Source organism: Ursus arctos, unplaced genomic scaffold (assembly GCF_023065955.2).
Source record: "Ursus arctos isolate Adak ecotype North America unplaced genomic scaffold, UrsArc2.0 scaffold_33, whole genome shotgun sequence".
Taxonomy (NCBI): Eukaryota; Metazoa; Chordata; class Mammalia; order Carnivora; family Ursidae; genus Ursus; species Ursus arctos.
Window position 1 is genome coordinate 17,986,400 of NW_026623019.1, and position 12,624 is coordinate 17,999,023.

Here is a 12,624-nt window from a genome sequence, read left to right on the forward strand (position 1 = left end):
TGGACTGGGGAGCGACTGGCTTCACATCTTCCGGTGCGACCAAGAGAGAGAGGGGTGGGGGTCAGGGTTGGAGGACTGGAACGGGACTGATCCAGGGTGCAGAAGCACTAACTCACGTTGGCAGGGGCAGCCTTTTCCCGCCGCCCACGATTCTAGGGCGGGCACTTTGCCGAGCCCGGTGGCTGGTGCAATCTCCCGCGCGCCTTGCATTGATCAGAAAAGAGTTGAAACAGTAAACGAGAGGAGGAGCAACTGCTCCTGGGCCTTGGCTGCTGAGCACGACCAATGGGGATGCGAGCCCCGTAGCGCGAGCCAATTAGCGCAGGGCCTGCGACAGCGCGGGCCAATGGTGGCGCCGGCTGGGCGCTGGAAGAAGGCAGATGGTCTGTGGCTGCTGCAGACTCGCGCCGTGCACGCTTCTCTCCGTTGTCCTCGTCGCCTGCGCTGCTGTACCATGAGCGCCCCGAGGCAGGTGGTCAACTTCGGGCCCGGGCCTGCCAAGCTGCCGCGCTCGGTAAGTCCCCACGAGCGCGCGCCCGGAGTACGGGCCGAGCGGGAGCCCGCGCGCGGGTGGCTGTGCATCTCTGCGCCGGGCTCTAGGGTCCCCTCTCCCTGCCGGGAGCCCTCCGAACGCGCCACACCAACATGCATGCCCAGTTCGGGATCCCTCGCAACTGGGCTTCTGGAAAAAGGCGTTCGGGGGAAGGAAGCTCGGCAACATGCTTGTGCAGTTGCCCCTGGCGCCGAGTGCCCGTGAGCGGCTTGCACGACTTGACTCGCCGGCTCAGCGCACCTGCAGACTCCCGGGCTGTGCCTTCTGGGCTGGGCTCGCGGCGTGGCGGAAAGAAAAAAGCTCTCGTCTCTGGGTTCGCCTTGCCGGGCACTGCTGCGAGCGAGGCAGTGTTGAGTGGATTCGTGAATGGACACTGAATGAATGGTGAATGGGGATCGCATTAAACTGGAGGGGATTGCAAACTGGAGGCCCGCGCATGACCCCTCGTAAGGAGTGTTTGGTTTAGCCAGCACTTGGGAACATTGCTTGTCAGAAATGTAACTTTGAAAACCTTCAGTCCTGGCTTTCCTTCCTTGTTTCCCAAGAGAATCTCCCCCCCCCTCCTTTTTTCAGCTCGGTTTCACTCGTAGATTTTTTTTTTTTTTTTAATTTTAACTGGCTTGACTCCTAAAGGCATTCGAGTGTTCAAATTCTGGTAGGCTATGGGCTGTGAGCCCAGTTCGCTTCACTTTGTTTTGGAGGAAATTGATTGAATTCTCCCTGGGGCCACAACCAGACTTTTCAAGTGCGAGTGGAACTCACTCCCTGCCTTCCTAGGCCCCAAGCCAGGTTTCAGCTCCTCCCCCCAACGCCCATTCTCCTTCCCACATCATTTCCACCCCACCCCCCCAAACTGAAGAAGACAGTTCGTGATGTGCCTTGATTGTCAAGCTGCTATCACTGCTCTTATACTTTTATTTTTCTAACCACGGTGACTCTGATACTATGTGGTAGCAACATGGGGCCTCGCCAAGTGCTTTACAATTATCTATTGTTGAACAGGGTAGAAATCTCCCTGGGATAGAGCCTCCTCTGTGTTGTAAGAACAGAGTATCTTACAATTTTAGAACGGAAAGGACTTCGTGCTTTCCTAGGGGCAGGGCTCATAGTAGCTGGAAGAACAAGGCTTGGTTTTTCCCACTTATTGCAGTCTGTTTTAGGCGAGATTCCTTCCCTGCTTAGAGCTGTGCAAACGTTTCTTGTACCCTCCTCACCTTTGTCCTGTCTCCGTGGTTTGGAGTCCTCTGGGTATTTGTTCCCTGTGCAATTTCTTCTTTTTTTTTTAAAGTACTCTCTCCCCTGTGGGGCTCGAACTCAGGACTCTGAGATCAAGACTCTCAGCTGAGCCAGCCAGGTGCCCCTCCCTGTCCAATTTCTTATGCATTTGTTTTAATGGCAGTTGTCATTAGTAATACAATTATTTGTTATTTTCTTGGGAGGATTTTTGTCCTCAGATGCCCTCTCTGAGGGGGGGTGGGGGTGGGAGGAAGTGGCAGATGTTGCTTTTTATGAGGTTTGATTTGATTTGATTGTCAGGATTAGAGAAGCTTTTTAGACTTTATTTTTGACTGTGACCACAATGAAAAATATATTTTACAAAATGACAAAGCGTATGCATATAATTATAATTAAAGCCTTATGAAATATTTAGCCTTAAATAACTATGACATACATACTTTCGTACTCTGTTCCAAGCTAGTCTGTTCCATTTCATTTAAAAAAAAATGTGTTGTGACCCACAAGAGTGATTGACAAAAACTCCACTGGAGTAGAGGGGTGTGCTTTTTGGGTAGAAGGCTTTAGAACGCTTTGTAATGGTTTGGATCATAAACTCATTTCAGGGGATACTGTCTGTTAAGAGAAATCCCATCTTTTTTTTTTTTAAAGGTTTTATTTATTAATGTGACAGAGAGACAGCCAGCGAGAGAGGGAACACAGCAGGGGGAGTGGGAGAGGAAGAAGCAGGCTCCCAGCGGAGGAGCCTGATGTGGGACTCGATCCTGGAACGCCGGGATCACACCCTGAGCCGAAGGCAGACGCTTAACGACTGAGCCACCCAGGCACCCCAAGAGAAATCCCATCTTAAATGGGAGTTCAAAGATGATTTTATTATGTTTGTGTTCACTAAAGAAAGGATTCGTTAAGTGTGTTTAATCAGCCAGTGCTAATAATCATCCCCTAGTTTGCAAAACCAGTGACAAGTACTTCATTTTTAAATGCTAACTTTTATTATTATTTTTTTTAATGTAATCTTTACACCCAACATGGGACTTGAACTCACTACCCCAAGATTAAGAGTCACATGCTCCATGGACTGAGCCATCCAGGCACCCCAACAATGACAAATTCTTAAACCCCCCCTCCCCTTGCCAGGGAAATCTTTGTCTAATTCTTTATTGTTAAAATGTTGTTTTTCAGACCACTTGCAATCTGGTTTAGATTGTTTTATGACATCCGATTTAGCCTCTGTCATTCAAGGAAATCTGATGGCAGGATGCTTCTACAGAGGGCTTGTCTCACCTGTTCTGTGTACGTTTTCAGAGCTTTTTTCCCCCTCTCTTTTCATGTTATGGCAGTTCTCACAGACACAAAGGCAAACAGGGGAATCCACGTACCCATCTCTGAGGATTTTAACTTCTGTGGACATTTTGCCAGTCTTGTTGCAGCCCCCGTTGATACCCTCTTTCTCCCCACCTGCCCCTGGATTTTTTTTTTTTTTTTTTTTTTTTTTTTTTGAGAGAGCAAGCAGGAGCGGTGGGAGGGGCAGAGGGAGTGGGAGAAGCAGACTCCCTGCTGAGCTGGGAGATCGACCCTGAGATCCTGACCTGAGCCTAAGGCAGATGCTTCACCGACTCAGCCACCCAGGCGCCCCTGGATTATTTTAAAGCCAATCCCAGATATTATGTCATTTCACAGAAACACTTTAAGCATTCATCTCTGATAGGACTTCTGTTTTTCTTCTTAAAATAAATAAATAAATAAATAAATAAATAAATAAATAAATAAAGGATTGGAGGGTTTTTTTCATTGTGTAGTTACTTGCATTCTACTCCCCTTGGGGAAGAAAACAGCCATGGGGCTCCTCAAAGGCCACCTGTGTTTTGTAAGGGGTGGTGAGCCGTTCCCCTGTTTCCTGACTCTTTGGGATTAGCAGTACACTGGGTCCCACCTGCCCAGGTGTCCCTGTAAGGTAGAGTGCGGGTAAGGGATTGCTGTCATCTTAGTAGAGGGCTCAAGGGGCTGGCTAGATGCATACCCTTCAGAGCCTCTGCTTCTGTCTCTCATCTGCAAATTGGGGGCGGGAATATCACCCTCATGGCTCTGTTGGCAAGAGGGATCTGTATGTCATTACCCCTGGATTGATCCTATTGACAACCGAGCTTTCTCATTGCTGCACACCCAACGTGTCCGAATAGAGCACCTTAGACCGGCGAGATGGAAAATTGAGTTACCTGTTTAATTTCAGCCTAATTGCTCTTTTTGTTGTTCCCTGAACCCAGAATTTTATGCATTTCGTTGTACTTTTGCTTTCAGAGAGTGACAAATGTAATTGTGGAGCGGACTTTTCTGGGGAACCTGGTTTTCCCAAAGGTCTTACCTTGACAGTTTTTTTTTTTTTTTTTTGAATCCAGGTGAATTTTTATATCTAAGTAAATTCATGCCTTTGGGTGGACTGTATTTTAACATCAATTGCATTACATAATTTCACACTTAACTTACGTGTAAGTTGCCTGAGCAGGGAGGACTCTATGATCTGAGTGGGAGGAAAGGAATTGGCCAAGGGCGGTACAGAACCTTCCGGACCTCAGAGACTGTGTGGGTGGACCCGCTGGCTGGTTTGATGTCAGGAGGGGAGGGCTCTGCGCAGAATATTCAAATGATTTTATTTTCTCTTATTTCTTCTAGGTATTGCTAGAGATACAAAAAGAACTATTAGACTACAAAGGCATTGGGATTAGTGTTCTTGGTAAGATTTACTTTTTGACTCTGAATATCCAGGTTCCAAAGGGAACTGATGAAAATATATCAAGCCTCAAATTTTTCACCTCATCTTCCTTTAGGCCTTTGTAGATTTATTTTTACATTACAGTAACGGGTGGCATGTTTGATAGAAGCAGGTTGTTGTTGTTGTTTTTTCTAAAGATTTATTTATTTGAGAGAGAGGGCATGGGGGGTGGGCAGCAGCAGAGGGAGAGAGAGAAGCAGGGCATCGGCTGAACAGGGAGCCTGATGTGGGGCTCGATCCCAGGACCCCAGGATCACGACCTGAGCCGAAGGCAGACGCTCAACGGACTGAGCCACCCAGGCGCCCCTAGAAGCAGTTTTGAAATCAGCGAGGGGTTCTCGCGTGTCAGTTTACCACTTCACGATTGGGTTTTGCTCTTCCCAGCATCTGAGAACAGAAGATGCCCAGCATCTGAGAACAGAAGATGCCCAGCATCTGCACCACAGGGCTCCAGACCCCTGCAGGCTTGCCTCCCATTCACTGTGGAAGCTTTTACTATACTTACAAGTGAACTTAGTAAAAGTTTACAAGTCTATAAGCCTTTGCTCAAGATCCTGCACCTTAATCATTTCATTAAGTTTCTCCTTCGTCAATGAGGAAGGGGCCCTTTGAATTTTAAATTTTACTTTTTAAAATTTCATTTCCTTTTTCTTTTTTTGGTGATTCCAAAGGCTGCATAGTATGAAGAGATCGTAGGGTTAACTGTATGCTCACTGCTATTAAATGTTGTTCCTGTGGGTTTGGGACTTGCACTGGGGTTTCTTCGCCGTGAGAGCCGCAGTGGGGAATTTTGTGCGTTGTTTCTACAGGGCACCCTTTGCACGCGGATTCGTGTTTGTGAGAAGGATGTGAGAAATCACAGGGACGGAAGGATGAATTAGTAATGGCTCATTCAATGAATAGCCGCTTGAAAAATCATTCCGCTGTGGCTGTAAGGCTCAAATGTTTGCAATTTGAAAATCAGTTTGGATTTTTCCCCCTAAACGAAGTGAGCCTTGGCCCACAATTTCAGTGCAAAGTAACCAAGTTTTCCCTTTATTATTTTACTTGCAAATTGTGTAGCTACTTCTAAAGTTACTTCTGTGCGTTTGGTTTTAAACGGGAACTTCTTTTTCTTTTTGTTTCTCTTTCCTGCCACAGAAATGAGCCACAGGTCGTCAGATTTTGCCAAGATTATTAACAACACAGAGAATCTGGTGCGGGAATTGTTGTAAGTTTAAAATTTTAAAGACCAAAGTCGTTACTTTTGTTTGATAATCCACATATGTGGGTGTCTGTTAACAGCATTTACTCTGCTGTGTGTGAAGAATATTTCATAATTAAAAAGAATCTTTTAAAGATTTCTCCCAGATTCACTAAAGTAGTACATGGTGCTTTTTACTTGTTTCGCATCCTGCATTTGTGTTTTTATTTTTATTTATTTATTTTTTTAGAGCGAGAGAGAGAGGGAGAGGGAGAAGTCCTAAGCAGGCTCCATGCCCAGTCCGGAGCCCCACATGAGGCTCGATCTCACAACCCTGAGGTCATGACCTGAGCGGAAATCAAGTCAGATGCTTAACTGACTCAGCCACCCAGGCACCCCTGTGTGTTTTTATTTTATGTGGTGTTTCCAAAGATTTGAAATCATATCTAGGCAAGATTTTTCAGGCTTAAAAGGGATTTAAATAACAAAGAAATGGTCATCTTGGTCAGTGCACTGGTTCTTAAAGCATGGGCCTCCTATCTGTCAGAATCACCTTGCTGGGGGCAGGTATTAAAAACTTCAGGTGCAGGGCCCTATCATGCCGGCTAACTCAGAATCTCTGCACAAACTTCATCGTTGGGGCGCCGGGGTGGCTCAGTCGTCAAGCGTCTGCCTTCGGCTTAGGTCATGATCCCAGGGTCCTGGGATCAAGTCCCTCGTCGGGCTCCCTGCTCTGCTGGGAGCCTGCTTCTTCCTCTCCCACTCCCCCTGCTTGTGTTCCCTCTCTCGCTGGCTGTCTCTCTCTATCAAATAAATAAATAAAATCTTTAAAAACAACAACAACAAAAAAAGAGACTTCATCATTAACAGACTCTGGGTAATTCACTCCAGGAACTTCTCAGATGCTCCCTCCTAGGTGATCTGCACTACTCTCCTTACCCAGAGGAAGCCTTACTCGTAAATAGTTGCTGTCTGAAGGACAGATTTACATATTATCTAAGTATATTCACAGAAACATTGCAACTATGATAATCTTGAAAAAAAACACACCCACGTTTTCTGCTCCTAAAACTAGTGCAGATTTATGGTAGAAAGTTTAGGAAAAACTGAATGTCACAAATTAACCTGGAATTACCCATAACCCCATCAATCAGAGGTAATTATTGTGAATGTTTTAAGGGTCCGAGTCTGCATGATTTCATTAACAAGAATTGTACCATTACTTTCCTTTTAAACTGCCTTGATAAAGTGCTTGGGGGGTGCAGGCTGGTGCTGTTTTTGTGAGGAGCACTAGAAACCATCGCATTGTGAGTGGCCAGAACCTGTCATCGTTAGCTTGGCTTCCTACCCGGGGTCTGCCTGTGGGTCCCGTGTCATGTTCATAGCACAGTCCCGTCCTTCATGGAACAGGTATTTGAAACCTTTGCCCGGAACATGTGGCATTTGACCCACATGGCTGTGAGCCTCTTGGGACTGGACTCCCAGTTCAATTTCTGGGCCTATCCTTTATTTCCCTAACCAAGCGCCTGCCTTGTACCCCTGGACCTAGACCTCTGTCTGGTGACCTTCCATCCTGGTGTTGGCTTGCTTCCTTTCTTATTTCTTTTTTTTAAAGATTTTATTTATTTGTCAGAGAGAGAGAGAGCACAAGCAGGGGGAGCAGCAGGCAGAGGGAGAAGCAGACTCCCCACGGAGCAGGGAGCCCAATGTGGGACTCGATCCCAGGACCCTGGGATCATGACCCGAACTGAAGGCAGACGCTTAGCCGACTGAGTCACCCAGGTGCCCCCCGTGTTGGCTTTCTTATCTGTCTGGCATCTGAATAACATACACACGGACCCCGCCTTGGGCTGCCAGTCCTCCCAGCAGCAGAGAACCTCACGTTTAGAGCCTCCTAATGAGAGCTGCCTGCAAGCCTTGCATGACAGCAGGAAGATACGGTTCAGGACCAGATACTTGCGTACTACCCATTCCCCAGGACCCTCTCACGTTGCCCTGCCTTTTGGTACTTTACGCCTCTGTGCTGGGTCTCTGTCCCCAGCCATCTGTCCTCTGTATACCTGTTCCCGAGCTCTGAGCTTCCTCAAAGGCTGGGGTCCAGTTTCCATGGCCTAGTCCCTCTGGAGCTGGCCTTCTCCTACTCCCTGTAGCCCATTCCAGCAAACATCTTAGTTTTCTACGCTGGAGTCAAAAAAATTTCACTGTTAACCTCCATGTCTATCAGTATGTGATTACGTGCTTAGGCCTAACACATTGTCTAAGATCCTTTACTAGTGTCCACTTGGTTCAGAGCATGGACCAGCACATGTCTATTTTTAGGACTTCTGGTTGCAAGTGACGGAAGCCCAACTCTTGGCAGAAGAGGAAATGTATTACCTCGTGTAACTGTAAAGGGCAGGAGTGATTTAGGAGCTCAGGTGATGTCGAGGAAGGTCTTTTCCTCCATCTCCTGGCTTTGCTTTTCATGTGTTGGCTTCACCAAATGGCCACCAGTGGTTGCGGGATTAGCTGGTGTATTCTTTCCCTCAATAGAAACCGTTCCTCTTTCCTAGAAGTCTGAGCAAAGGTCTCAGAACCAAACTCCGCTGGCCACTCGGGTCATGTGCTCATCTGCTGGAGCCAGGGTTGGCCACCCTTGAACCTGCAGACTGAGAGTGGAAGCAGGATGATTTCCTAGAGGAACAGCGGGGTATTGCTAGCTTTCCTCCGGACAGTACCCATAGGCTTCCACACAGAGCCCAAGGAAGGGCTGGGGAAGGCAGATCAGGGGTGGGACTTGTAGCATATCCAGCCAAGGTAAAGTGCTGGTAGAGCCTCGCTCATTCTGTCTTTGACCCTGTGTGTCTCCATTTACTGTCTCCCACGCTTCTGCCCAGAGCCGTTCCAGACAACTACAAGGTGATTTTTGTGCAAGGAGGTGGGTCTGGCCAGTTCAGTGCTGTCCCCTTAAACTTGATTGGCCTGAAAGCCGGAAGGTGTGCCGACTATGTGGTGACAGGATCTTGGTCCGCCAAGGCCGCAGAAGAAGCCAAGAAGTTTGGGACTGTCAATATCGTCCACTCCAAACTTGGGAGTTACACGAGTAAGTGCTGGAATCTGAATTCCACAATGACAATGAAGTGTGGACAGATCCTGCTGGGTGGGTGGTCTCTCTTCAGCTACCCCTGCCCAGAGCAACCTGCTGTTGTTTTTAATTCCTTCTTCTTGTTGGTAGTTGGTTGGATACCATTTAGATTGGATGGTCTTACTTGTTAAGACTTCTAACTGGCTGCTGCAGAAAGAATATTCATAGGTTTACTCAGCTGAAAAGCCTACAGGTGGGTTTGGCTTTAGGTATGGCTTGATCAAGGGTCCCAACAATGTCTGCAGGTCCTGGTGTCTCTCCCCATCTCTTCTATGATGGCTCCACAGTCAGGAAAGTTGCCCCTTCCCTTTTAGAAGATGCTCCTGACCTTATATTCTCCCAAGTTTCAACACCTTTGCTCAAGCATTCCCAATCACAGCCTCCTATCTCCTGTGTCCCATTTAGCCATGTGGCTGTGGGTAAAATTGGCTACACCGGAACTACATGGGCTGAGTTGGGGAGTCTGGAGCCCCAAGAAGGAACTCAGTGGACATAGGATGGATGGGTACTGGGTAATAGGAAAAATACCAAATATCCACCATACCATTCTTGAAGATTAGTTGCCTCCAATAACCATCAAAAGGATGGGATGGATCATCCTTTTATGTCATTGACGGGGATTATAATGTAATATGATGGAGAGGGTGGTTTCACTTGGGAGGACTTTGGAATCAGCCTTTCACTGCTAGAGGAGGGCTGTCATTCCTGGTCATTCCCATCTGCACAAGGAAAGAGGAATGAAAGCGCGGTGTCTCCACCTTTTCTTCTGTGATAGAAATTCCAGATCCCAGCACCTGGAACCTCAGCCCAGACGCCTCCTATGTGTATTACTGCGCCAATGAGACTGTGCACGGAGTGGAGTTTGACTTTATCCCTGACGTCAAGGGAACAGTGCTGGTTTGCGACATGTCCTCCAACTTCCTGTCCAAGCCGGTGGAGGTTTCCAAGGTAGAGTGTGAAAGGGCCTGGTGGGGGAGCCCAGTGTCTTGGATTTCGTAAGGGCATTTTACGATAGACGAGGTCAAGGAAAGGCCCAGAATGTGTTGGGCCAACAGAGACTCAGAAGCCAAGACAACTCACAATGCCTAGGCTGACAGTTGCTTGTTTATAGTGGGTTGTCAGAGTGCGTTAAGTCTTGATGTGTTCCACCCTGTGTTAATGATTGCTCACAGGGTCACACTGGACTCCTTGGGGAATTCATCTGCCTTTGAGGGTGCCTCTTAGGAAGTGTTTTGGCCAATACACTGGGAGTAGCTTGCTGACTTACGGGGCGGAATCAGATGGTCTAAGCTTGGGGGCTCTCTGAAGGAGCTCCACCTTACCTTGAGCCCGCCTCAACTCCAAGAGCATCAGCAGGACACGTAGACTTCCCAGGTGGCGCGCCAAGGCGGGCAGGGGAGCAGTGCACTCAGGTGCGTGCAGTGAGGGGGCGTGATATCTGTAAAGCTTTTAGAAATGAATGCACTACATGGTAGCCTGCCTTTTTAAAAAAAATATGGGGGTACAATAAATATAATATAAAACATAGCATTTTAACCATTTTTGAGTGTAGAGTTCAGGGGCATTAAAGTACATTAACACTGTTGTGAAACATCACCACCATCTGTCTCCAGAACTTTTTATCGTCCCAAACTGGAACTCCGCCCATGACACAGTAAGTCCTCAGCCCTCCCCCAGGCCCTGGGAGCCTCCATTCTTTGCATGGGACTACTTCAGCTACCTCATGTAAGGGGACTTGTGCAACTTTTGTCCTTTTGTGTCAAGTTCATTTCAATTAGAGTAATGTGCTTGGGGATCATCCATTGTCAGAATTTCATTCCTTTTTTTTTTTTTTTTTTAAAGATTTTATTTATTTATTTAACAGAGATAGAGACAGTCAGCGAGAGAGGGAACACAGCAGGGGGAGTGGGAGAGGAAGAAGCAGGCTCCCAGTGGAGGAGCCTGACGTGGGGCTCGATCCCGTAACGCCGGGATCACGCCCTGAGCCGAAGGCAGACGCCCAACCGCTGTGCCACCCAGGCGCCCCTGAATTTCATTTCTTTTTAAGGCTGAATAATATTCCATTGTGTGGTTCTACCACATTCTGTTTATAGCCTGCTTTTTATTACCCGTTGCCATGCATTGACAATTCTCAACAATGCCAGCTGTGAAATACTGCCTAGCAGGCCAGACTGTCTTCCCGCCCCGCACCTGGGATGCCATTCGCTATTTAGAAAGGTTTCACGGGAGGAGGTGGGAGAGGGCTATGCATCTTACATGACAACATTTTCTGAAATTCCTTTAAGCCTGTTTGCTAAAATTTCTTCTCAGGTAGCTTGTCTGTTATTTCTCGGCATCTTCTGACTGTCCTTTTGCGCAAACACGAATGCATTAAAAATTGTTTCTTTTGGGTACCGAGAACAATTAGCAACCTCATTTCATTTTATTTTTATTTATTTTTAAGATTTTATTTATTTATTTGAGAGAGCACCGGCAGGCACAAGCAGGGGGAAGGGGAGAGGCAGAGGGAGAAAGAAGCAGGCTCCCCACTGAGCAGGGAGCCCCATGCGACTCGATCCCAGGACACAAGGATCATGACGTGAGCTGAAGGCAGAGGCTTGACCGACTGAGCCCCCCACCCCGGGTGCCCCAGCAGGCTCATTTTAATTACCGGTTTGGGTGTAGAAAGGAGGTATACAGAGCGAAGATGACATGTATAAGATCTTCATGGTGATGGGCCTGCGCTAGCCCCTTACTGGTGAGAAGGACCAGACACATAGGTAACCTGCTGGTCTCAGAACTCGGGAGGGTTGATTTGCTGTCCCAGATGGAGTTCCGGCAGGGAACGGAATGCACTTCGAGCAGCATTGGAATAGAATCCGCTCCTCGTACTTTGGAAAGAGGTGGTGAAATCGGACCACGTGTATGAAAAATGACCACGTGTATCTACAGCGTGTCTTCTGTTTCTCAGTTTGGTGTGATTTTTGCCGGTGCGCAGAAGAACGTGGGCTCTGCTGGGGTCACGGTAGTGATCATCCGCGACGATCTGCTGGGGTTCGCGCTGCGAGAGTGCCCCTCCATCCTGGATTACAAAGTGCAGGCTGGAAACAGCTCCTTGTACAACACGCCCCCGTGCTTCAGGTGAACTCTGGGGCGTGGCTTGGGGACTCAGGAGGGGGTCTCACCGGTTCCCGTCAAAGTGGAGGATGGTAGCTTTTTAAAGTAGAGCCTGTTTTCCTGAACTAGTGATCTCCTAGCTCAGACATCCTATCAGGCTTCTCTGCCCCAGCTCGCCTCTGCCTGAACCTTCTGTGTACTGTTAGATCCGTTTCTCTTGCTCTTTCTTTTGGGGGGTGGTTTTGTTTGATCTCGGTAGCCTTCGTGGTTCACCATTAACCCAAAAGCTCTCTGCAAAGGAAGTGGCAAGCTTGTGTCTCAGCCAACCTGTGAAGCTTTGGAAAAGGATTTTGAAAGGCCAGGCCTCCCCAAGTTTCTTTTCCTGCCCTGCTGGGCCTGCCCAAAGCTAGCCGCATGGCAGCAAACATGCTGGCTTGGAAGAAAACACCATTCTGGTTTTTCACCCAATCTGCAGGTAAGCTTGGCTTCCCATTAGCCAAGTCAGAAAAGGGTGTTGAAGCACATTGAGGAAGAGCAAGGCGTCCCTGCCCCCATGATCTTTTAATAGCTGGCCTCAGATATTTTGTGAAAATCTTGTGGCACCTAGGATTTAACAGTTGCCTGGGAGATTGTAGTGCTTACTGGCTGTGTGACCCCAGGCA

At 47.9% G+C, this 12,624-nt stretch overlaps 1 protein-coding gene across 1 annotated transcript in view; it reads left to right on the forward strand.

Moving 5' to 3' along the window:
• Positions 1 to 328: 328 nt before the first annotated feature.
• PSAT1 (phosphoserine aminotransferase 1) overlaps positions 329 to 12,624 on the forward strand; it is a 28,986-nt gene continuing 16,690 nt past the window's right edge. Inside the window, exons 1-6 of the mRNA XM_026518804.4 lie at positions 329 to 514; positions 4,460 to 4,520; positions 5,700 to 5,769; positions 8,619 to 8,824; positions 9,642 to 9,814; positions 11,817 to 11,986. Of these exons, the coding sequence (XP_026374589.2) occupies positions 347 to 514; positions 4,460 to 4,520; positions 5,700 to 5,769; positions 8,619 to 8,824; positions 9,642 to 9,814; positions 11,817 to 11,986 (848 nt within the window). The 5' untranslated portion in view covers positions 329 to 346. The remainder of the gene's footprint in view (positions 515 to 4,459; positions 4,521 to 5,699; positions 5,770 to 8,618; positions 8,825 to 9,641; positions 9,815 to 11,816; positions 11,987 to 12,624) is intronic.